The sequence below is a fragment of the Hemibagrus wyckioides genome, linkage group LG05 (genome assembly GCF_019097595.1).
Source record: "Hemibagrus wyckioides isolate EC202008001 linkage group LG05, SWU_Hwy_1.0, whole genome shotgun sequence".
NCBI lineage: Eukaryota > Metazoa > Chordata > Actinopteri > Siluriformes > Bagridae > Hemibagrus > Hemibagrus wyckioides.
In genome coordinates this window covers 20,823,783-20,849,259 of record NC_080714.1, presented here as the reverse complement: position 1 = coordinate 20,849,259, position 25,477 = coordinate 20,823,783, and the positions used below count along the sequence as shown (strand labels likewise).

The 25,477-nt window shown below is 39.6% G+C and overlaps 1 protein-coding gene across 4 annotated transcripts; it reads right to left on the bottom strand.

Moving 5' to 3' along the window:
* Positions 1 to 595: 595 nt before the first annotated feature.
* spats2 (spermatogenesis associated serine rich 2) lies at positions 596 to 24,819 on the bottom strand. Of its 4 annotated transcripts, none has more exons than XM_058389893.1 (13): positions 24,640 to 24,819; positions 19,863 to 19,942; positions 13,107 to 13,186; positions 12,261 to 12,369; positions 11,723 to 11,772; positions 11,280 to 11,517; positions 10,398 to 10,589; positions 7,047 to 7,182; positions 6,072 to 6,130; positions 3,194 to 3,303; positions 3,002 to 3,104; positions 2,752 to 2,912; positions 596 to 2,589 (listed from the first exon to the last, which is right to left on the bottom strand). In XM_058389893.1, the coding sequence occupies exons 2-13, from the start codon at positions 19,885 to 19,887 to the stop codon at positions 2,299 to 2,301; spliced, it is 1,554 nt and encodes a 517-aa protein (XP_058245876.1). In that variant the 5' UTR covers positions 19,888 to 19,942; positions 24,640 to 24,819; the 3' UTR covers positions 596 to 2,298. The 4 variants fall into 4 exon arrangements, with proteins under 4 accessions (XP_058245876.1, XP_058245878.1, XP_058245877.1 ...); XM_058389895.1 differs by lacking the exon at positions 24,640 to 24,819 and adding an exon at positions 21,068 to 21,391; XM_058389894.1 differs by lacking the exon at positions 24,640 to 24,819 and adding an exon at positions 20,789 to 21,060.
* Between the last annotated feature and the right edge of the window lie 658 nt (positions 24,820 to 25,477).

The following is a 25,477-nucleotide window of genomic DNA, read 5'->3' as shown; positions in this document are numbered from 1 at the left end:
ACAATACAACATACAGTACACATGTCCCACTGTAGGGACATCAAAAACCAAAACAAATGTATAGATACATATGTACAGATAGACCGGCAGAGAGAAAGGAAGAATAGGGCGAGTATTAAGTGAAGTCAGCGACCCATTAGGAAGAGACACAAATCAGAAGTAGCAATATAAACAAAAAAAATAATTCTTTGGCAAAAATTTACATGAAAACAAACAAATAAACAAACAAACAAAAAAAAAAAACGGGCGAGATTTGTGGTGTGTGTTGGTGACCAATCTTTTCGTACTTCTAGGTGAACATTCAAAGGTGCACACAAAAGAAAGTGAGCCAGATTTTTTTATATGTATTCCAAGCATGAGATGATGACACGATAAATGTTACGTTTGGAGGGAGGGTCAGCAAACTACAGAAGAAAATAAGTGGTGATATTTTTGTCATTGTGACAAGAACGCAAACACTTCACTGTTGCCACAGTTCTACTAAGCATGCAGTGACCGTATTTAAGAGATTAGGAATGAAGACCACAAAGGAGCAGCTAATCGAAAACAGAGTTTTAACCCTTTTTGTACTGAACCGGACTAGTGAAAAAGCTCATTCTAGAAATTCAACGCTGAAAGAGAACGGCCTGTTGAGCTGTTAAGGCAATGGAATGGGGATTTGCCATCAGGGCATTGAGGTGATTTATTTTAAACCAGACTTCGATTAGGGATAGCAGCACGGCCATGTCATCAGGATAGTTTTTTTTTTTTTTTTTAATGCACTTCTCAAATCCAAATTAAGCAAAGCACAGCCCTGGTTTTTCTGTACAGATTATCAGAGTTATAACGGCTGACGTATGAGGTATATCGATCATCGTATGTGAGCAAGAAAGAGACGAAGTCCTACATTTCAGTTTTAGCACCTTCACAAGGGTTAAATGACATGCACTCAACAAACTTCAGAAGTCTGGGAAACAAACTGCTGAGTATTCCTTTACTTGGTACAAGTGTCGACTGATCGTAATACAGCATATGTATTCGTGAAAGAACTAGTTGTACATATGTATGCACACACACAGCCGCTTCATAAAAAGACTAAAAGTGAGGTTTGTTCTGTGATCAAAGGCAGGTATATTAAATGCACCGCAGGCATACTGTGGAAGAATGAAAAGGGCACACAGGTCTAAACCTCTGTGCCCGCTGTGGCCTTTAAATAGAGGTGAAATGGTGGTCAAGGCTGTGAAACACTGCACAGCACTCTGAACGGAGAGCCGATCAAAAATAAATAAAAAGGCATGGCCTGTAAGGTTGTAAGACCTTAATTATGGCAGACCGTGATCAGAACATTTAGCCCCATGGACAGTCAATACATTAATTCAGTCAGCAGCACTTCTTCATAATTTCTACCGAGACTAATGGTTGTGTTTCAAAAAAAAAGGTTATGTGATTTTTTTTTTTTTTCCATTTTTTTCTTTTTTTTTTTTTTTTTTTTAACAACCATATCTACCCTTCAACACTGCAATTAACATCTGACTTCAGGATCAAGGTCAAAATCTATTAGCCCATCAGCTAAACACCATACGTTTCAATTTTAATCAAGAAAAAAAAAAAAAAACTTAAAAGGAAGAAAAAAAACAAAACAAAAAAAAAACAACAAATGTTCTATTAAAAGAACAGACGATATTATATTAAAGCTCAAAAGCTTGAAATATGATTAGCGCACTATATCAAAAGTGACGGAAAGACAAAACAAATGCAAAAATTGAATACAAACTAAAGCTAAAAGAAAGAAATATGAATAGTGCACTACATGTTTACAAATCAGGACTAAAGAAGATTCGTCAGTGAAAGCTCTTAGCCACTTTACTGTAATAACAAAGTATCATAGGTCTCTCCCAAATGAGAAAACAAAACAAAACAAAAGTCAAAATGAAGTAATGCAACAGAAATAGCCATTAAAAATAATAATAATAAAAAAAAAAAATTCTTTGAAGAATCATTGAACATTCAAATTGGGTTAAATATGGAAATATGGAATGCATGCCTGAAGGTAGGGGTTAAAGATAAAAGGGACAAGTTAACAAATCGAGTGGACATGGGGGGGGGAGTAAGATGTGGCCAAAAAAAAAAAAAAAAAAAACAGATGTAAACTTGATTTTTATTCTTCATGTGTATGGAAAAACTGAGCAAACAAGGGTGTGGGGCTTTAAGGGAGTTGAGGAAGGGATGTGGGTAGGGATTGGATGAATACACAGGAAGGGAGGGAAATGGGAGGGGATAGGGATCTGAAACGAGGTCGCAGGGCATTTAGGGTGTGTGTCAGGGGTTTTTTGGGGATGTCCGAGGTTGCCTCTGCGGCAGCCCGTTTTGGGCAGGGCGGTCTTGCTGGTAGGATGACGCAGAGGGGTGGGCGGGGCCTTTCGTGCTGTTTGAGTACTGCGAGTGGGATGGGTCGCCTTGGCTGCGGTCGCCCTGGCTACGGTCGCCCTGGTGACGCTGGTCTCCAGAATAGCGGTAGTTGTTCCGGTTGGAATTGCGGTCGTAGTAGGAGCTGCCGTTATGGCGCTGACTGGGATAACCCTGAAATATACGTCTGTTACCCTGGAACACCTTCACAAACACACAGAGACAGGAAGAGAAACGTTAATAAAGCCATCATTTTCAGTATAAAAAAAATTACAAACTCCCACGATTACATATTTCCACCCACTAGCTAGCATATCATATCTACTGATGAGACAGAGTATGGAAATTTGTGCTTGTGTGTGTTACCTGTTTGTGTGGGACGTTGGGGCGACTTGTGTAACCAGAAGCCTGGGTCTGAGCTTGAGGTGGAGCTGGAGCAGAGGCTTCTACAGAGGCAGAGCCAGTGACAGAAGAAGAAGTGGAACTACAGCGAGAGCGATTGGAGTAGCCGGTCTGCGGATGATACACTGCACAGGAAGACCAAAAAAAAAGTGAGAATGTTAAAAAGTCTGACAGAATTTCAGTGCTCTCCTACACTCATTTGTCAAAACCCTACCTGATCCAAAGGCCATGATACTGGCTTTAAGCGGTTCCAGTTCGTGCGTGAACTTAACAGCTTTTCCAAGATCCTCGTCATACTTCCTCTCGCTCACAAAATGCTGAAATAAAGAGAAGGGAAAATAAGGTTAGCTATATCTGTATGTACATGTATGCATGAACGTGTGTGTATACATGTACACGCCCATACCTTGATATCTGCACGGAGTTCGGACAGCTGCTCTTCAGACATGGAGGCAGACTTGTCAGTGAGTCTCCTCAACTCCTCCGCTCGCTTCTGACGCTTATCCAGGATAGCCACTACACCAGATGAATACAAAAAAAACAGTCACAATCTCACACTCAAAAAAACCCCCACAATTAAGGTGGTTAGCCTGTAATAATTCACACATCTTGACATGTCCACAGTTAACAAGCCACTGTTCTGTGTACACTTTCAAACACTAGAAGAGAGCCGGTTCATTTCTTCATGGTCACTTTGAAATATGAATATGAAAACATATAATCCAGAAATAGAATAGAAGAACACAGCTAAAATATGTGAGAGCAAATATGACTCACAGTTAGCACATTTCTTCATTCTTTGCAGTAAAAGGTTTTTGAGTTACAAATAAATATGCAATAGTGCAACATTTTATAAGCTTTGGATTAGACTTATGAGGCAATTTGCTGTTGGGACAAACTGTAAAACAATTATAAGCCTTCTCATTTCCCCCCCCAAAAAACGATCTTCCTCTTATCTGCTTAAAGTGCCCATGAAATCACATTTTAGAGAGTTTGTTTATTATGAGGCTGTTGGCATTATAGGCATTAATGTGTTAGTATATATTTTAAAAAGGTTATAGTTATTGCTTAAAATTTCACGTTCATAATTGTTGGGAAACGTCCGGTGACTGTTCAATCACACTGTCTAAAATGCACCCTTGATCTGCAGTCATCACTGAGTATCAGGCAATAGCATACATTTAGCAGAAAACATTCCTGTTTCGAACCCTTCCTGGGGTATTATAAAGATGGTTGGAGTTTACATGGGTGTGTGCGTGCATGTTCATTCACCATAGGAAATCTTAAACTGACCTCAAACTACAAAAAACATCATGGCTGGGCGTGTGTGTGTGTGTGTACAAGAAATGATCAGCAACTTAGGAAGTTCGTTTTTAATACAGTTTTAATTTGGGGGGAAAATGAGAAGTCATTTCCCTGTTCTCCAAGGGAAGTCCTGGTTGGAAACCTTTCTTCTATTATACCCAACATGATAAAGCTGCAAAGAGCCAACTGGCAGTGAGAAATTCTACACAGCTGGAAACAAGCTATCTTTATATTCTCCACTACATTATTTAGCCAGTTGCTAAGCAACCCTCGAGTCCATTTCGATTCTGTAGGTGGAGGTCATCTCTCTCTGACTTCCTGTTTCAAAAGGAAGTATGTCAACATCAGCGATGAAATCACATTTCATGAGCACTTTAATATAACTAAACCTCTAAGGACAAGAGGATCTGCATCAGGGTAGGGTATTTGGCGAGTTCTGTTATTGGACAAGGCAAAAAAAAAAAAGAACATTTCAACAGCGTCTAATACACGTGTAGAAACAACACCTAGCATCCTTTAGGAAAACAGAAAGAGCCTGGTGTTCATGGATTAAAAAAAAAATAAATAAGTACATAAATAAAGAAACTAAACATTGCAGAGCAATTTTGTGAATCACTTAGGTATAACTGAGGTCTAAAAATACTTAAAACCACTTAAACCAAACCAGTTGTGATGAATTCCACTCTGATCCTCATTGCATTTCATTTGACCATTTAAACAACTTGACGACAGCTTAATGTACCAAAAGATTAGAAAGAGACCTCCATTATGGAATTTACTGCTGTAGACAACATCTGATGTATTTGAGGTAATGTGCGGGCAATCTTAGAGGCCGAATGTGCGTTCAGCACACGGACAAAAGTGTCGGAGAAACGGAGTTGAACAGGGGAAGGACTGTAGAGCAAGCTGAGCTCTCAAGTAATGCACATTACCCACAGTGAGACACTTATCCAGTGGGTAGGATGACACAAAGGATTTTGGCTTTTTGGGTTGTTTTTTTTTTTTTTTTTTTTAAATGAAAAGGACTGGCAAGAGAGCAAGGGAAAGGAAAGGAGAGAGCTGAGCACAGAAGCTGAAAGCAGGATTACTGTAGGCTGCTGTCTCCTAACTGCACACACGTACAAAAGAGCCATTGAGTCGAGCTCGACACCTGATAGTGTTTCTCAGGGCGAAGACCTGGAGAATGGACTCCTTGTAAGGTATGCATTCCTGCACAGCTACACTGCCCCCTGTCCAACACACACCCGAGTCATATAAACCGGAATAGCACTGAATAAATCTTGTCTTCATTTTGAAAATGGTGCTGCTCCTGTTAATTTCCATTACTGTCCACAGCACAGTCCAGATGGTGGGAAAATGCTTGGCTGTGGTTTAGCAGTGCGGGACCATTAATGGGTTCTGTCAGTTGCTGACCTGAGTGTGCTTCAGAGCATGGTGGCTAAGAGGAAGAATGACTCGAGTGTTTCTTCACCGGGAGGTCCGTTACGCTCAGGTGACCACCTCAGACCTTGATGTGAAAGTAGGGATGCATCAAAATGACCTACCTGAAGGCACTCATCAAACCTTGTTGTTTGCACCATGTCCTATCTGAGATTTTTAGCATGCTAGTGGAATAAACTTCCACTAGCTGTCAGAGTCACTGGCTATTTTCAAATAACGAACGAAGATCTACTCATCACCACTAACAGGATTTTAGATTTATAGTGTTTGAAGGCATTGACCAATAGCATATATGGAGCCGGAGACTCCAAAGCACTTCTTCTCCAAAGTCATTCTGATTAAGACATCTGCTAAATCAAACCCAAGTATTTGCTAAGCAAACATTTTCAGATTACTGCCTTTCATTTTCCCCCCTCAATTAAGTCTAAAATATTCTACCATTTATATTTCCAAAAAGTGTTCCGAATTTTTGTTTTAGCCCCAAAAATTATTTTAAATACTAACATGAAGAGACCAAAAAGAAAACAGTATATACTCACTGGCTTCTGCTTTGACTTTATCCATCTCAGCCAACAGAGCCACCTCCCGATCCATAAGACTGTGATGGAGAAAGAGAAAACAGTGTTTGCAATCTGTCAACATTATCTAAAAAAGCTGGTGACTGATTCTAGATTTTGGCGTGATTTGCTCCACTCTTAAAATAAATCTGAGAGAGAATTGTCCTTCTGCGCTTATAAGGTTAAAATAAATGAAAAAACCTGTCTCAGGGTGACATCAACAGTCTGCTGTAAAGCACAGAATACAATGACGAGGAATTTGCATTTGCCAGTTACACTTTATAACCTACAATGTCACACAGCACTCCAACAATTTCCTTAAATGTTTAAATATCTTAATTTGCTGATCCTGGTTTAAATACGAAACAGCACGAACATGCCAAATGTACAATATTTATAATACACTGCATAACTGTGTATACGTTAAAGCTTCGACCACAAACTAGAAGGGCAAGCATTTAGACAGGAACAAGAAATATCAATGTTTAACATTGGTAATACTGTCAATATTAGTCTTCAAGCTCAGACAAGGAAAGCTGAGTGTACATCACAATGTGACTTGCACCACCATGCATGTTAGGTTATGAGATTGGACAGTACAGACAATTAAGTTCCAAACAGCGATATCATACATAAATATGGTTAAGATCGCTATTAAAATAAAATGTAGATGCAAGTCAAGTCCTAAATTGCAGTAAGTGCAGACACAACTAACAAAAACTTGCACTAATCTGTAATAAAAAACAGCTCCTGGCTAGTTAATATTAATGTTTGTGCTTACAAATGGCTAACCTGACATGACCCATAAAACAAAAGTGTTCACTGACATTTCGACACAACTGGCTCGGAATCCTTGTAAACAAAACTTTAGTACCATTATTAAACAAAGAACATGACAGAATCCTGACCACGCTAGTCAAAATCTTTGGTAGATGTGTGTGTGTGTGACTGATTTACCAGCTCTGTAGCTCAGCAAAGGTCTGTTTCATCCTCTTGATGGAGGAATCCATCTCCTCCTTCACTACCACTCTATATCGTGTCAGAGATGCTGTACACCGCTGAAGATCCTTCACTGAGCGGTCAATGTTCGGTGCTTAGAAAGAAAGCAAGAGGAAAACCCGAATCGTTAGAACGTGGCTAAAAATTCAAGACATTCATATTAGGTACAACTATGGTCCATGTGTAAAATCATTTTCATGAATATACCTCTGTACACCACCAAAATGACCTTAAAATAAAGCAATCGAGATGTGACTGAAGTGTAATCTTACAGGTTCCATTCAAGGGGGTACAAGTGGTTGAGCGTTACCAGTGATGATAAACGAGAAAAAAAATGCCGGATTAGACTTCCCAGTTCATGAATAAGATTCTCTGAACAGATTAATTTGTATTAGAATGATAGGAAGAGTAGTGTATGGAGAAGGAAAGGATGAACTCATGATCCATTGTGTACCACATTATCTGCCAAACATGGTGGAGGCAGCGTTTGGGCACGTATTGCTGCCAGTGGAACTGGGTCAGCAGAGTTTATTGATCATGTGACTGCTGATCATAGAAGTAGCAAGATGAAACCTGAAGTGTATAGGATTATACTTTATGTGTTCAGGTTCAGTCAAACTGATAGTGTGGCATTTCACAGTACAGATGGATAATCACCTAAAACATGCAACAAAGCAAATGTTCTTAAATGGACGGGTCAGCCACTTTCTGCAGACAAATTGAAGGCATAAAGACCCACAAACAAGCAGCGGACTTTCGAAGCATCTCCAAGGATGAAACGCAGCGTTTTGTGATACCTATGGGGTGCAGATTTTACACAATCATTGTCCAGGGGGACAGAGTGGCTTAGTGGTTAGCACATTTACCTTGCCCCTCTGGGGTTGGGAGTTCTATTCTTGCCTCCACCCTGTGTGTATGGAGCCTGCACGTTCTAGGCTAGGCTGATATGCTATGGCCAATTTTAAGAAGCTTGTGTGCATGATTGTGCCTTAAAATGGGCTGACCTCCGCCTTGTGCCCCGAAACCAGGTTTGTAGGATATGTGGTACTGAAGAGAGATGGATGAAAACTTTGTTCAAATCTGGAAAACTGTCCAGTGGGTATAATTCCTAAATGGATAAACCCCTTGAATTAACACAAAAAGTCACATCAACAAAATGGTTCTGGCTACAGAAATGCTGCTCACTGGAGGGTGACTGTAATCTGCCATGTTGATAGATCTGTAAGCTATAGTGTGCATACAGCAACAATAACACGTACAAAAAGAAAGGCAAGGAAGGGAATAACATGGCAGGTCCACAAGGATACCCAGGCTCAGATGGAAATCAGGTCTGTTTACTGTGTTAGACAGGGACTCAATCAGCAGCATGCAAAAAGGCCACAATTATAAGTACACAGATTTATCCACAGAGTTACAGAGACAGAACCAGTCAAGTCCCTGTTGTGACACACAGATCCCCTGTGCAATCTGCCGGTGGGTCTGTGTTTTGACAAACTGCATAGCTGATGCTAAATGAACACTTTCTCTTTCTCTCTCTCTCTTTCTCTCTAAAGCTTGCTGGGGTGCAGTATAGTCTCCCCCCCCCCCTCACTCTCTGACATACCCATGAGGGCATTACGGTCTCTTGGCTGAGGTGTGTGGTGAATAACAGAAGCACACCAACACCTGGTCTCTTAGCGTCAAAACCTTTAACTCGATGCCTGCTGCACATTAGTAAACACACATACACACCCCTTAAGTAACCTCAGTTCTGTGACCAGTGTATTTTAGCAACAGGTTTTATCCCATGTAACAGGTGCAACAACCTGAATTTGCATTACTTCTATTTGATCAAAGTTGAGTAATAAGGTAAATACCTCGCAATTTACAAGAACAGGGGATAGGGGGTCCAAAAACAGACACGTACAAGGACAGAGAGACAGAGACACACATCACACGCACTTGTGCTTATTGATCTCACACAAAACTGTTTGTCTACCCACGACTAGTGAGGTCATAGGAAATCTTGCCTCAGAAATGAATCGTTTTAGAGGCCATGGGGTGGTGGGATGTTTAACAGATGGTCATAAATGAGAAACCGAAGATTTAAAAAAAAAAAAAAAAAAGCTCAGTAGGGAAAAGAGCAACCGGAACATTTCTTTTAATACATGAGTCTTGGTTTCTGAACTCCTTACGGCTGCTTATTTGCTTGTTTCACTTTCACATTTTTCTAATTGACTTTGTTTTCCAGAATAATCATGTTTCACCACTGAGTAAAGAACAAAACTCCTTCACACACACACACACACACACACACACACACCGATCATCATCTGACATTCAGGGCCAAACTACAAAAATGAAGGTATTTACAGTGCAATTAGGCGTTTCCTATTATCCATTCACTCACAGGAGCTTAATGTCAGCATTTTCTCACAATGAGAAAGTAAAGATATCATGCATCTTGTTTGTAAGGGACTTACTGTAGTGTTATAAACATACAATACCACTACTCAATTAAATAAGGTGTAGAGAAGCTTCAGAAATCAGCCACATAATTATTCTTCACATTTTCACACTGAATACACAACCAGCAGTAATTAAAAGGGGCACTGGTAATTCTGCCTGTGTGATTTTACCTTCACTAGTACGGGACAACTTTGTAAACATAAGCAGAGTTAAAAACCTATGCATGAGAAAGACAACAGAGGTCAACATTTAGACTATAAAACAACTTGCTTGGGTGCAAATACAACTGGTTTTGAAGAGTAATGAACAGCCCCTAAGGATCAACATGTATTCCAGCTGTGGTGTAGCTTCTAACAACAAATAAATAAATAAATGCATGTAGTTACATCTTCACCAGAGTTGCTCTTTAAATAACTTGCCTGTGTTGCTTGCTTATAGTTAAATATATTGGGTGACACCTACAATATAGGAACTTCATAACAAAAACTTGTATCTGTTTTGTTCCTACATGCTCAAACTACCCAAGCCTCACGTTTCTCCACTTCTGCCAATCTGATATTTCAGACCGGATAAATTTAGAGTAGTGGTTTTGTGGGCTTGAAAAAGTAAATGAAGTCAATTTCAAGTTATTTGCAAACAGCATCAGTTGTTTAACAAGTGAATTAAAAGGAAACAATATGTGATGTATCAAAGATAATAAAGGCATCAGGAGTAGAGAGGGACAAGAAAACTACCAAGATTTGTTTATAGATAATCAGGGAGAATTTTTTTTCATAGTCAGATTCTGACTGCTTTACTTTGGCTCACAAAATAGGCAGCGGTATCGCTCAAATCGAGTCTTTAGTATGGCAGCATTCTTACCAATCTTTTTGCCTGCAGATGAACCATGTTGGCCATCATCGGGTGGAAGAAAAGGAGCGTTGTGAGAACTGGTAGAAGGTCTCGGGCGGGATTTGTTGCCTCGAGAACCGTGTTGATTCTGTCGAGCTCCATTATTGGTGCTTTGCTGGGATGGGGCTGGGGCTAAGCTTTTCTGAGATTCTGCTTCTCCTCCTGGATGAAAAGCAAACAGATAAAGAACACACTAATAAGAAACAAATGAATAAAGGATACACCTGTTTCTTAAATAGGGTCCCGGCATGGTATCTGTACTTTTTTCTTTTTCAGTTTCAACCCACAGATTTCAGTTTTTATTATGGTGCATGAATATTTGAAACTCTCTCAGCAGCTCATGTTAATTATTCAAATTATGACTAAGATAAGACAATACATAAAGAGCTAATACTAAAATGACAGACTTGGGCTTTACCTTTCACTTTCCATTAACAGCAAGTTATTCCTCTTATACCACAGCCAACAGCTACATTTTTTTAAATGCGTTAATGAACAACAAGGCAAGCTTTTCATCCATTTATACACGTTGTGGAACATTCACAAGACAAGCGAGTCAGTTGACTCAAAACAGCTATAATTTTTTTTTTTTTTTACACAATTCTCTAAGATATTACCAGAGAAACAACAGTGTATTGTTTTATTTGTACATGTTTTATTTGAATTACACCCAACACCACCATCAGAGCTGCTGTTTGATAAAGTTAATCCACACCTACCTACCAATCAGAGCCGAGCTACGGTATGCTATTAGTGATCACAATCCATTACTGCTATACTGTACAGCCCACCTACAAATTATGCATCACTCTAGGAGGAACAGCAGTCTATATTGGTGGACATCATGCCTACTTGTGACGGAGAGCTCAGGCGTAGCAGGTTCCAACTCCAGCTCGGCTGCGTCCAACGAGGCTGAGTCCAGCTGTTCGCTCAACGAGTCCAGAGACTCGCCATCAGCACCAGCTGAACCGTTGGCATGGAAACCGTTAACAGCCCCCGCACACGCCGTCTCTGGAGACGAGACGGATTCAGACGGGGCAGGATCAACCGGGGCTTCTGGCTGGGGTTTGGGCTTCTTTTTCTTCTTAGGCTGTTAAGTCGTAAATTGATTAATTAAACTTACGCAAATATAGAAATAATAAGCTTTGCAACCCTCTGCCAAAAAGCATTATTTATTTATTACCAAACCAAAAAAAAAACTCTAGGGCTAAGAAGGCACTATATTTAGCTCTAAAGTGTTGTAGTGAAAAGCCGTGACGCAGGCATTCTCTCTGCGTCATTACAAGCGCACACACCTTCTTTTTACCGGTGACATTCCATTCCTTCAGGATCTCTACTGCACTGCCTTAGGGTAGACAAAGAAGAAAAACATTTTTTTTTAAATTGATGTCATTTGTAGATAAACAAACATGATACACAGAGCACAACAGTAACATGGCATTTTAATACATCCCAAATCATTTTCCCTCACCAGTGCAGCTTGTGGCCTATTCACACTGTTGGGACACACTGATTTTGCTCGTCAGTGACTAAAGGCTTATCATGAAGCTTTACAATGGTAGGTGTGTTGGAAGGACTGAAAAGGTTAAAAGTGTGGCAGCCTGAATTCCTGACGTGCATTCCACCCGTCTATGACTGCGTGTGCTTAGACCCAGAAAGAAAGACAAACATGCACACACAAGCAAAGTGACGCTTCTGCCAGTCAACCTGAATCTAGGAATAGTTTTCAAAAAAAACATCACTGCTCATTCACAATGTGCGCAACTAATCATACATCCGTCCAAACACAAACATTCTATGCATACATAAGCTGTGCTGTGAAATGAGCTGTACCTTCAACAAATGCCTGCACAGCTCGGTCTACACTGTTCTCGAAGTGCTGCAGGACCAGGGCGATCTCATTATTGCTCTTGTTAGGAACCACTGCTCTCACTGCGTTGATCTGGTGGGAAACGGACAAATGAGAAACAGATTGAGGAAAACAAAACTGAAAGTATTAAATCATAGCCTACATTTTGGAAGCCTAGAACGCTAGTTCTGTTGTATTCATGTCCACATAATGGTATATAGTTTTAGTTTTAATACAAGAAAATGTCTGAATGTCTGTCTAATCTTAAAAAGAAACCATTTTATCGTGTGTGTGTGTGTGTGTGTGTGTGTCTGGAAGGGTGCAAAAAAGTATTTTATTCAGGACAATGTACTCCTCAGTGAACTTCCAGAAAATGTCACACCTCTGATAATATTACATAACTTAGAATAGCTTTGTGCACTGAACCTCAATATACAATACATTAGAAACTATAATATTTAACTACATCCAAGTCTTTTAGTAGCAATTCTGGCAGTTATCATATGATCAAGAGAAAATACATGGTCACAGTATCCTTTTAAGGTTTTAATTTTTTTTTTTTACATGTTTAGGATTGCGTCTTCCGTTTTTGTATGCACCTTCATGATTAGGAGGCCACTATCTAAATAATACAGTCACGAAGCCTGAAAACTAGTGGCGTGCAAAAAGAAATGCAGCAGAAAGACTACACCACAGTGCAAAAAACATAGAATAGAAAACAAAACACATTAAAGTCAGTGAATGATCTTTATTATGGGTTTAGAGAATGCCGCTTTTCAGGTCTTCAATTCCAGGACATGATAAATAGAAGAGGAAACCAAGCAGTTTACCTTTTCTTTCATCCTTTCAAATGTTCCTCCTTGGGACATGACCATTTTGGAGTGCGTGTCAAACTCCACCCCTGATGTATCTATAAAAAGACGCAAAACAAAAGGAAAGCATGGGGTTAATAGTTCGGTCTGAGCTGTAGCACTTGCAGCCTGAGAATACTGCACGACTTGGCACAAGGAAGTGGGGAAAGGGGGATTTTCCTCTAAATATGTAGGTCAGAAGCACAGCCCAGGGGGGGACAAAAAAGAAAAACAGGAGCAGAAGAATAGGAAAGAAACTATTATAAAACCTTTTAGCTGCTTCAATAAAAAATAATACAGTAAACATCACTTAATCATTTACATGAATCTACTACTCTGGTAATGGCACCGAACTGCTAAATGCTAAAACTGGAACAGTTTCTAAAACGTGGCACTTTTCTAGTCCATAACTTCTATTCACAGCTTTTTATTTACTTTCACAGCAGAAAAGCAAGCAGGCACGTCGATAAGACATGAACGGTCATGCACAGCCTATACTTACCCAGAGTCATCCACACAAAACTTCTAAATCAAAAACGCAGAGATCCTAAAACTCAGTCCCATCCCAGCCTAAACCTCCAGACGCCCCCTTTTTTTTTTTCCCTCCGCCCCAACTCTCCCTCCCTTTAGCTTGCTTTTTCACCACTTCTCCATTTTTCCCATACAGAGCCAGAGCTGTATCTCATGCAGGGTTAAATGTAGATAAATCCTAAATACAAGCCCTCATAAATCCACTGGGATTATGGTTAGGAGATATTTAAACAAGCTTCCTCCTCAGACAAGCAAATATGAAAAGACTAATTACAATGACCAGCACTCAAGTGCTTCTCTAGGAATGCAACAATTGCTTAGGAGAAGAATGAGATGCAAGATTAGAGCAAGTTTCCCAAGGAGCATTAATTTCAGTTTAGTACTGAAGCGTGGCTAAAGTTTCCTGAATTTAAATTACACCTGCAAAAAAAAAAAATATGAATGAAAGTTAAAAGTAGGTCAGAAGTGTTGCCCATGAGTGGCAGTCCTGATGCAAATGACTTGCTGACCTAGTTTGTTAGTCAAGTGCATTGATACAGACTAAGCAACATTTTTAGTGCAGCACATTGCGTTTAACAAGAAGTCAACAAGTCGATTTGTGTCGCGTTTTCTTCTTAAAATGCACATAAATCATAGTATTCATGTCTGGCCAGTGTACGCGTATTGAATCTGCTTGAGGTATAGGATGACAAACTTTATTTTACTTAAAATCACTGCAAAAATAACATCTAAAAATAATTAAACCCTGGAGCGGGAAGTTCTAACCATCATACTGTCACAAATGGCTAACTAACCACAGATAAAACGTACTGAAAATATTAATAATAATAAATATTATTATAGCCTTCAAATCTACAGGACAGTGGTATTATTGATAACAGCAATCATAAGATATACACTAATAATTATCAGACTGGAATGCATTTCTGGTGCAGTTTAATATTAAGATTCAGCAGGTCCTGACTCGACACGATCAGGGACTAGATTAAGCAGGAACTGATGTCATCCGCTGTGTGGTAAGGTATTTCAGTTAGTAGCCTTTATGAGAATGGTGTAGAACATAGTTAGGATGTATTTTAAGCTTTCTGAGATCCATCATTAGGTCAAATTGTTAACAGTACCGCAGTCAGAAATTGTGTATTGCCTTGCTTTATTAATCAGAATTCTGGCTAGATCCTGCTTGTTGTTGTTCTTTCGGTTGCTCCCCGTTTAGGGTTGCCACAGCAGATCATTTGGCCCACATTTCAATTTTGGCACAGGTTTTATGCCGGATGCCCTTCCTGACGCAACCCTCCCATTTAATCCGGGCTTGGGACTGGCACTGAGATTTAACTCTTCAGTAGCTGGGTTAGCTCCCTGCCCGGGAATCAAACACTGGCAAAGAGTGTGCGGGATCCTGCCGCTGGACCACCACAGGGCCAACCTAAACGTGTATGGTAAGATTTGTTATTAGTTAATAACCTCAAAAGTGTGCAATTAAAATTATTCTCCATTAACTGTTCCTTGAGATATCTTCTGTAGCTGTTGGAATTTTATTTTATAGCTATCATCATCACTGGTATATCACTGTATTTGGCACAAATATGCACTACTGTATATATTTCCAGTATTTTTTTACATGATTGGGGGAAACCACACACAAATACACACACACACACCCCAAGCTAGCTGTCAAAGGCCCTTAAAAAGTTCTACAGCTGTGGCAAACCTACTAATTTACATTATGTTTAAGGGGAAAAAGTAAACCTGAAGCAATGAAGAATCTTCAGAATGCTTACTGTGTAAAAGAGAAAGATAAGACACACACAGAGTCGTAACCTTCCAGGCTGTTATGTGAACGCACGTCAGCACTCAGCAGGGCAAAGAGCATTCACAAAAAGAAGCACCCTATTTATTTCACTGCATGAGGATACACTGTGTGGTCCTTTGACCACTGCTTTCCCTTCCACATAAAGCACAGCGCCCTGATTACTGCAATCTTTTAGGAAGTGAGTAACAAAAGCTTGCGGTGGCCATGCAGTGCACCCTAACTCCTGTCTGTATTTAAATGCACTTGCAAATGCCTCCAATTTGCTAAACAAAATGAGAAATGGCTAAAGCAGTCAGGTGTTATAGCAGTCAAGTGCTATAACCTCAGTCAAGTGCTCAGATATACAATACAGTAATGGGCACAATAAAGACAAACAAAAACAAACACAGAATTACAGCTTCAGCTATATATATATATATATATATACCTACCCAGAACACATCTGTGCACATTTTCCAGTCCGGTTTAACATGAAATGAAACCAAGTTAAGTGATAAGTTAAACATACACTTGCTTATGGATGCCTTTTTTTGCGTTTATTTTGGAAAGCCCCATTAACTGACATTGAATTTGAGAAAGTGATGCAAATCAGGTTTTGGTCAAAATTAACTTTTTCCTCTTTTGAAAAGTGAGCTGATATATTGGTTTTTACAATCTCCATATCTATATTTTCGATGTGGGAATGGTTTTATTTACATTTTAATGTTGCCTAGGCTATCTTCCTGCACTTGCCATCATGTTGTCTAAGGAGCCAGTTTAACAAATGCAGCAGTAAATACAATCGGTGTTCCTGAAGATAAGCTTGCTGACCGAGTGCGATTTCGTCACGCAGAGAATGCTAGGCTTTGATCGGCTTGTTGGATAGCTAGAAATGGACGTAATCAATTCTTTTTGGAATGATATATTGGCTGTTACACAACATTTACAGTGCTTCAGTTCAAGTAAACAAAGAGGATTTATATTCAAGGAAACTTCAAAATGATGCATAGAACACTAGCATAAACAAATTTACCTCTAAACCCACAGTCTTCATAGTGTCCGGCGAATACTATGCATAATTATAAAATTGCTAGTTCAGAACAAAATGATCTTAACACTGAATGTTACTATTGATTGCCTTCCAGTTTGTATAAAACCAAACCCATATTAATAGAAAAATCCTGATATAAGAAACTGTAAACATTTGCAACCATTTATATACATCTGGAACTATTTGACAGGGAAAAACCTCAGTCTACAGTATACAGCGCACGCGGATACAAATGGTAGATTTAGGCTCCGTTTCCAAACAAAATCACATGTGAAAAGTTCCTACTTGATGTTTCCGAATTCACGTCTCGAAGCGTTCCTTGTGCTCGGAGCTTGAGTACATGATGCATAAAGGAAGAAAATGGCTGAGCTTGAAACCAGTAGGAGTATTTTCAAAAGCAAGAGAGGAGTTTCCTGACACAGCAAGCATAACAGGATATATGATCATTAAGCATGGAGCACTCTCTGCCTGTCACCATTTTAGCATGACATCAGGATTTGGATTTCGTTTATTTGGAAATCAGGAATTAAGCGGTATTTCATTGCACTTAGTAGGAGGTTGGATGTTCCCAACTTCTTAGCCGAATCGAATACAGTACAACAAGAGATCAGTAAAGATCAGTAGCTACTTCACTGGCAAACTTTCCAGGCTGAGATTACGGTTTTCTGCAAAAATAGTAGCAAATCGTACAGTGTCCGGTTGTAAAAAAGAATTCAGTAATTTACCTTCGATTTATGCTGAGCAAGGTCATGATGAATCAGAAAGTTTTGGGATGAAGAACGGAGTTCTCTGCAACCTGATCTCAGAAACAAACCAGGGAGCCTGGAGCTATGAGACAGCAATACTACATGCTGTGTCACTGTGCCGCCCCATGCAGGAATCTCTGATATGTAACAACAAGGTGCCAGTCGCTGTAATCAGAATATCAGTGCTCTCATCTAATGATGGTGAGAATATGAAGGTTCAGACAGGTAACCCGTTATGGGTAACCCAGGTCAGAAAACACAGTGTTTTTCTAATAATGGTAAAATTGCTTTACACTGTATTATCTAAATTACTCACCAAAAAAAAAAAAAAAAACAGCATTCACAGTAGACAAAGTTCAGAAATTGGCCCCGGTCATCTGCGGGGGGTGGTTGTGATGGTTAATCCATGTACAGCACATCACATCACATCATGCACTAAATTATGCTGCACTGCTCAAATATGACAATACTGTTAATAAAAGGGCTGGACTAGCAAATCATAGATTTATTAACTAAGTAAAAGCTGCCTAGCCCAACGTTTCAGTCAACTACAAATGTAATAGCTAATGTAATATAATATAATAATAAACCAGCAATATAATAAAATCTATTGCATTCATATAGGCTAAAGTACAGAATACAGACTAATTCCTTTCTAACAGAATTATTAAGGAGGACGTCATGTTTGTGCCCTCAAGAAAACACACAGCAGGTCCGTAACCCGTGTTTCAGGTCTCGCATCAAACAGAAAATATATGATTTAAACAAGTCTGTCTTTATTTTATCTCAATTTGTTATATAAAAGGTGCTAGCAAGAGTTAAATGATGGTTCTATAACAAACTTTATTTAGCTTGCTTTCGTGTGCCTGTCACACATGCCAGTCATACCTGCAGGCAAATGAATCCAGCTAGTAAAAACTGTCAACCACTTTGGCCAGTCTGTGTGGTCAGTGTGTGTGGTGTACCAAGTGGTGGGATTTAGGAGTGTACACTCGTGCTATAATTACAGCTCAGCAGTAGCTCAATGGATAAAGACATGGGATGCCGGATCGGAAGGTTGCAAGTTCACACCCCCTAGTACTGACACTGCTGGGAACTAAGGCAAGGCTCTTAACCTTAAAGTGCTCAGCTGTGTAAAAAAAAAAAAAAAAAAAAATTATATAACACATGTTGCTCTGGATAAGGGCGTCTACCAAATACCATAAAAGTAAGTGTACAGCTTATCAAGGTGTGTCACACTTCTATGACGAGCAGTACTTTAACACAGCCAATACACTAAATGTTTGTACAAGTCTTTCTTTTTGGTTTGTTAAACCTACCAGGTAACTATGACTTGTAAAGGGCTGGTTATTTATCCACCCCTGTAATAAACACTGAGCACATGTTCTGGAGTACACACTTGCCCTGCATATATTACAGTTTCACCGATTCGACTAATCAGATAATTATCAGCTCTTCCTGCGTTGAAGTGGGTTTGCTGGAGCAGGAAAAGCACTACACTCTACAGGACAGGGAGTACTCCAGGGTCCAGTTTGCTGTGATGGAGGCCATATTGTAAATTGTGATTAATGTTTTAGCTGTATTACTTGGTCGTCTAGTACTTAGTAGATGTTCTAGAGCATGGAGAAAAAAATAAAAGAGGAATTACTGCCCTCTGAGCATTTGATTTCCAGTCCATATGAGCTGCTCTCCATTTTATTACCACCATCAATTTACAGCATGTGCTTCCAGGTTAACTAGCATGTTTAGTCAGTGCTGTAAAGTAGGGTCTCTGTGGTAATCCGGGGTAGATTTCGGCGGTTTTTTTTTTTTCATGCACTGTACGAAATTGGACTTTCTACAAAAGTACAAAAAGAGCAACATGCCTCAGTTTAATTCGAGTCACACAACTTAGTACCCTCCTGCCCCATGATTATTAATAGCCTAGTGTCTGATGTACACATATACTATACCACAGGAAAATGACATGCCAGATTCAGAGAAACAGCTTAGGTTAGAAGGGTTTTGTGTATAGGGTACACAAATACCAAGTACAGTGGAAATATATTGCACAGAATGATACTGCTTACACGACTTTCTACACATTTTTTCGTTTGAAAAAGTTGGAGTTAAACATATAGAGATAACCAAGTGAAGTGCTGATCTTGGCTCAGCGTTCCAGTTCCAACCTCCATTAACTTACTACAACTGAAAAACCATGAACTAAATATACAGGAGCCACTAATTAAATGGAGGTGAGAGATGAACTTTATCGTTTCTGTGGAGACAACTAGTGGAACACATATCAAGGCAGTCAGGGCCATGTGATAACACAGTGTGCTGACATGTAAAAGCCAACATGTCAAAGTTGTTTGTACAGAGAGAAGAATGTGGATGCCCTTGGGCATCACAGACAAAAAGAGCAACATGCCTCAGTTTAAGTCACACAACTTAGTACCCTCCTGCCCCATGATTATTAATAGCCTAGTGTCTGATGTACACATATACTATACCACAGGAAAATGACATGCCAGATTCAGAGAAACAGCTTAGGTTAGAAGGGTTTTGTGTATAGGGTACACAAATACCAAGTACAGTGGAAATATATTGCACAGAATGATACTGCTTACACGACTTACCCTTGTGACTGTTCTTCTTCGCCATAATCCACTTCTCCAACGGTTCAAGTGGACTTCAGTCTTTAGACTCGTCTGTTATTCTGTTAAACACAAAATGAGGTCAGCATGTTGTATGCAATTTAATACTCAGCATGCAGACGCTAAGAACATGTGCACAGTTTCTCTTTCTGTATGTGGATTTTATTTTTTGTGGGAAAAAAAAAAAAAAATCCTTTTTATTTCTAGAACACTGTCTACTCTTCCCAGATTTCCTTTTCTCCCTCTCTTCCTCTCACCCCTTCTGCAAATGCTTGCGTGTCAAAATGAGGCCTCTGTCAGCACAGGGTCATGTAAGGACACAGAAGCCAAACTTCCACATCCACACTTTCCCAAACGCTTGCACTCGCTCGGTCTTGCTCTTGTCGCTTGCTTCCAAAAACGCTGCAAGAAGAATCTGGAAAGGGAATAAACGGCCTTCCTCCCGTTTCCTTATTCCAAGAGTATTTTATGTCCATGGCATATAAAAGAAGCCTGTCTGTGCTTTTAAAATGACTTCTGCAGATAAATATGCAAGCTGGTTTAAGGAAAATCCTACAGCTGGGCTTCAGAAACTGGGATATTTCAGCATGGACTTGTGAGTATGCTTTAACGAGTAAAGTCTTTCCACAAGCCTTACTCTTTCCTTTGCTCAAAATGACCAACATGGTTGAATTACTGCTTGTGTGGCACAGTAGTAACACACATTATTCAGTACTGTACATGGCAAATGCTTTACTCATCATCACCTTTGAATCATGAGCTCCTTTAGTTTCTTTATACTAACAGACACAAAGCAAACAGCAATGTGGTAAAATACTAACCTTTTGGCAAGGAAGAAAAAAGGGAAAAAGGCAATTAATCAAGGCTGTTTAATCCACTAAACCCACAAAAAAGGAGCGTGACTATACCTCATGTCATTAGGAATTGAGGATCACAGCAAAACAGCCAATTCCTTTCCCTTCGGAGCTTTAAAGTTCTGCTTGCATGCAAGTCAACAGTTGTCAAATGTTCTCCTTTCAGCCTTTTGCTCTGTTTAAAGCCAGACAGTGTTTTCCCACGTCACCTACTCCCTAATCAAATTACCACCAACCAGAAACAAGGTATCTGCCTCCTTTATGATCCAGGCAAGATCAGTATTAACTTTCTTTTTCCTCTTCACTCGGCTAGCGACAGGAAAAGAAACTTACACACACCCCGTGAGTCCCGGCTCTACGTGCCAGTGTGCTCAGTGCAGCATGCCATCAGAATGAAGACGGCACCACACCTATAATGCACGTCACACACCTGAACCCAGCTGAACGAGTGACGTCAGAGACGGAGCTTATATTTAAACCAACAGGAAAATGAACCGGCTGTTTAACAAGGAGGAGGAACACGCAAATCAAACCTTGTTGTATACTCAAAATAGTGAACGCCAAATTAGACATGCACAGACCTACCTTGATAAAATAGAGCTATACAAATTATATAAGTTCCTCTTGACTGCTTCTATGTACGGTATGAAATATGAGCTTTGAGATGAGTGGGAAATGTGAACTGAACAAAAACAACAACAACAACAACAAAGTGTGCTTGTGTATTTGTGTGTGTGTATTGTTGGAAAATGGGCCACTGCAATGTGAAGGAAGAGTGGCAGATTTGAGGAATGCAGTCCTGGAAGGCTGCAGGGAAAAACACACACACACACGTGCACGATGATGTGGCAGATCTGTGAACACCTGAGAGATAAAAAAGGATTGTGCGTGTGTGTTACTATCTCTGGTTATCTTTACACAAATAGACATGGCTTCTGGATAAATGTAAGATTTGAATATCTAGAAGGGGTTTATGTACACACATTTGGTTAACTGCTATTAGAGGTAGAACTTTAATCATATTTGAGACCAAGTAGAAAAAAGTGTTTCCCTTCCAGACAAAACACCAAAACTAATGACCAGTTAAATAGTCAGTCATATAATTATGTCACTAATTAGACGTTCATGACAAAATCTTGATATGCCATCACGCCTCATTGAGAAGCCAGTCTGAAATTCCCTCACAGCTGTCTGCTGTTGTTCCTCCCTTCTTTTTTTTCCTTCTTTTAATTAGGAACTGATTTCAAAGGACTTGCTATGCTAAACATTGTTGGAAATCATGCTTTAGCCCTGCGAGTTTTATATCTCAATGAATATCTGTACACACCCAATGATAAAATCAGAAACAAACAGAGGTTTCCAACATCAAAATTTAGTCCAATGTTCACTTTCAAATTCCAAGGAAAAATTATTATTCCTGGACGCACAGCAAAAAAACCTGTACTGTGGAATCATTTTTCAGAGCTACACAAGGTTTGATGAAAATCCAGTGTGAGGATTCAAACAGGGGCATTTATATATTTCCAAAAATCTGCAGCCATTAAACATTAAGACTTTTTTTGAGCATAATGGAGCATCATGGTCAAATGCCAGGTCCACCAAGCTACCACTGCTGGGCCCCTGAGCAAGGCCCTTAACCCTGAATTACTCAGGTGAGATAAACTGTAAGTCACTCTGGTTAAGGGTGCCAGAAATGTATGTTCTTTGAATGAATGGAGACATTTCAACAGCCTAAGGCCATCAACCAAGCTCTTCTATCCAAAACAAAAGCATCAGAGCTAAACATCGGCCCCGTGTTGCCAACTTCACCAAATGCATTAAGCCTGGGTTGTCATTGTCGCTTTATATAACATGCAAGTTTTCCGTTATGTTGATTCTACATTCCATTCAACGGTATTTGGTGTGTTTTCAGAAAACCTTCCTTCTTCCTGTACCACGTGTTTGATATACAAAGGATCATGATGATTCTACGGTGGCTGGGAAGTGCAAAACAAAAACAACAACCGCAAACAAAATAACAAATCCAAAAACACAACGACAATTCAGACAAACCGGAAACAGGTAGGTATGGTTTGCGAACGGGATTCTTACCGCTGATTGCTGATTATCTGTCACTCACGATACACGAGAAGTAGGAATTCGTGTATCTAACCTTATTGCTTGGACATGTGTAGGAGTTCTGCGTTCACTTTAAACCACATTTTTTCAATAGTGCAACTTTAAATCTTTTAAATGAACATATATATTTATCTTTATAAGAAAGTGGAATTCATTCAAGGCTACTTTGAGGAAGGATGTTTATATGCCGTGATTCTGACAGCGTATAGTGATAGCCTATCATGGCATGAAGATTAGTTTGCGATGTCTGAAAACGTTTCGAAGACCAAACTATTGCAGATTCCACGATGTATAAGAGCAGTGTTCGTGTACACGGGAATCAACTTTCTACTGCCGCAGCAAGCTGGACTTCCCTGGATCTTGAGACGTCTCGTCCAATCAGCGTCAAGAATTCCGTTCGCAAACGATACCTACCTTCTCCGTTTTGTCTAAATGGCCGTTGCGTTTTCGGATTTGTTATCGCGTTTCTTGATTTGTTGTTTTGTGTGCGGATTTGTTATCGTGATTTGCACTTCTCGGCCACCCTACGACTCACTTAATATGCAAATATAATTTATGACGCCATCTGGCGACTTGTAGGTCCTTTTCAGCATGCATTAGCTTCTTTCCCCTGAAGAAAAAGAAGAGTTGGCAACTCTGCTTCAACCTGTTTCCCTGAGACTGACAGCTCAACACCGATCACAAACCTCTCTCTTCCTGCATTCCACATAATCCAGTACATTCAGAATGAATGAATGAATGAATGAATGAACTTCAACGACGCTAAAAACACGCGGAATTTCAGCACGCCTTCCAGACTAATGATTCATGACTCATCCATCTACATGTATATGAATGCAAAGAAACCTGAATTGTGTTGAAAATCTCCGAATTAAATCGCTAAATACAGACCTTCATTCCTCAAGTAGTCAGTTCTAAAAAATCATTGCTTTGTTACATAAATAAAGTGTAAATATCCGTGACAAAAAAAATAAGACGCGTAAACAAGTCTGACTCGCAAGACAACCCGAAAAAGCAAGAAGAAATCGGTTCAACATCTTTATAGTAATTGTTTAACAGAAACAAATATTTTTTTTTAAAATAATCCTCTTATAATAAATCACTGTTGATGGAACTAGGCAGACGGAAACTCCGTGAAGTACATGGTGGTTCGCCATCTTAGCGAGCTAGCATGTCTATCCTATGCGTAGTTGCAGCACTACGGCTCATGTTAGCTAGACTGGCTTGGCTTGGCGATTCCATTTGAATTACATTTTAATAAACGACGCGTTTTTTTTTTTGCTAATGAGAAGATATATTTCCTAATATGTTGGGGGGGGAATAATAAGACGACGAGTGAGGTCACTGTTAGCGTACAAAAAAAAATAAAAAATAAAAATAACAACCATTAGATAACTATGCTAGCTGATAGCTCAGTGGCTAGCTGGCACAACCTCTGGTACAATGCAAGCAGTATCTTAGCAACGCTTTACTGCTGGCTAAGTCGGAGAATTTTGCCTGCTAGCAGCTAGGTGTTTATTTATGGAGTTGAACAAAACGAAGGTTTCCCCACACGCAACGCAGGATGATCAAACGATAGATCTTAGTTATTTTCACTTATGTATTACTGATATTTTATATCGCCATTCACTCCCCGTTGTATCGCCCAGGCTGCAGTGTGTGTCTGCTGAACTGCGCTATGTGCAGGAATCGTCTTCAATTCATTTATCTAGCCAAAGTCAAATTCGCTCGCGAGTCCTTATCTGTCCTGACCTGCACAAACTTAAGACTATATGCAAGAGCCTTACCTGGAAGTCTGAAGTAAACCTGTGGGTTAATCTGAAGCGTCTGGACGCTTTGTGAATCGCGCTTGCTTTTTTTCCCCCTCTCCTCAAACACACGTCTCTCACAGCCGGGCTGCCGCGTCACTTCCGAAAATCGCGGACTTCAGGCATCCGCTATCAGTCGCCTTTTACACTGTTTTTACAGCTCTTTATCCTCCCAAGAGCATAGTCACACCGAGCAGACTCCCAGCTTTTCTCAAACTGTCTTCTTCATTTTTTTTTCTTGATCCGGATATTGTTTTGCTCTAGTGTATGGGTGGTGCGGTTTGATATTTTTACGGTATGATAAAGTGGTGTGAAATATCGCGGTTTTGAAGGTATCGTGGTCTAAATCAAATCCCCCCCCTTTTTTTTTGAAAGGTAATTTATCCATAAAAATCTTCAGATATCATTCAGAATCATTTATTCTTATGAGTGTTTCCACAAGAAATTTGGCATTCAAGAAAATCTTGTAAACATATGTCCAAATATTTAGCAGACACCCAGCTTTTCTCAAACTGTACCATTTTTCTTCTTCTTCTTCTTCTTCTTTTGAGCCGGATATTGTTTTGCTCTAGTGTATGGGAGGTGCGAGTTTGATATTTTTACGGTATGATAAAGTGGTCTGAAATATCACGGTATCTAAGGTGGTCTAAGTCAAATTTTTTTGGAAAGGTAATTTATCCATAAAAATCTTCAGATTTCATGCTGGATTTATCCATGATTTATTCATATGAGTGTTTCCACAAGAAATTTGGCATTCATGAAAATCTTGAAAAACAAATGTCCAAATATTTATCACTCACTTATTGCCTTATTACAG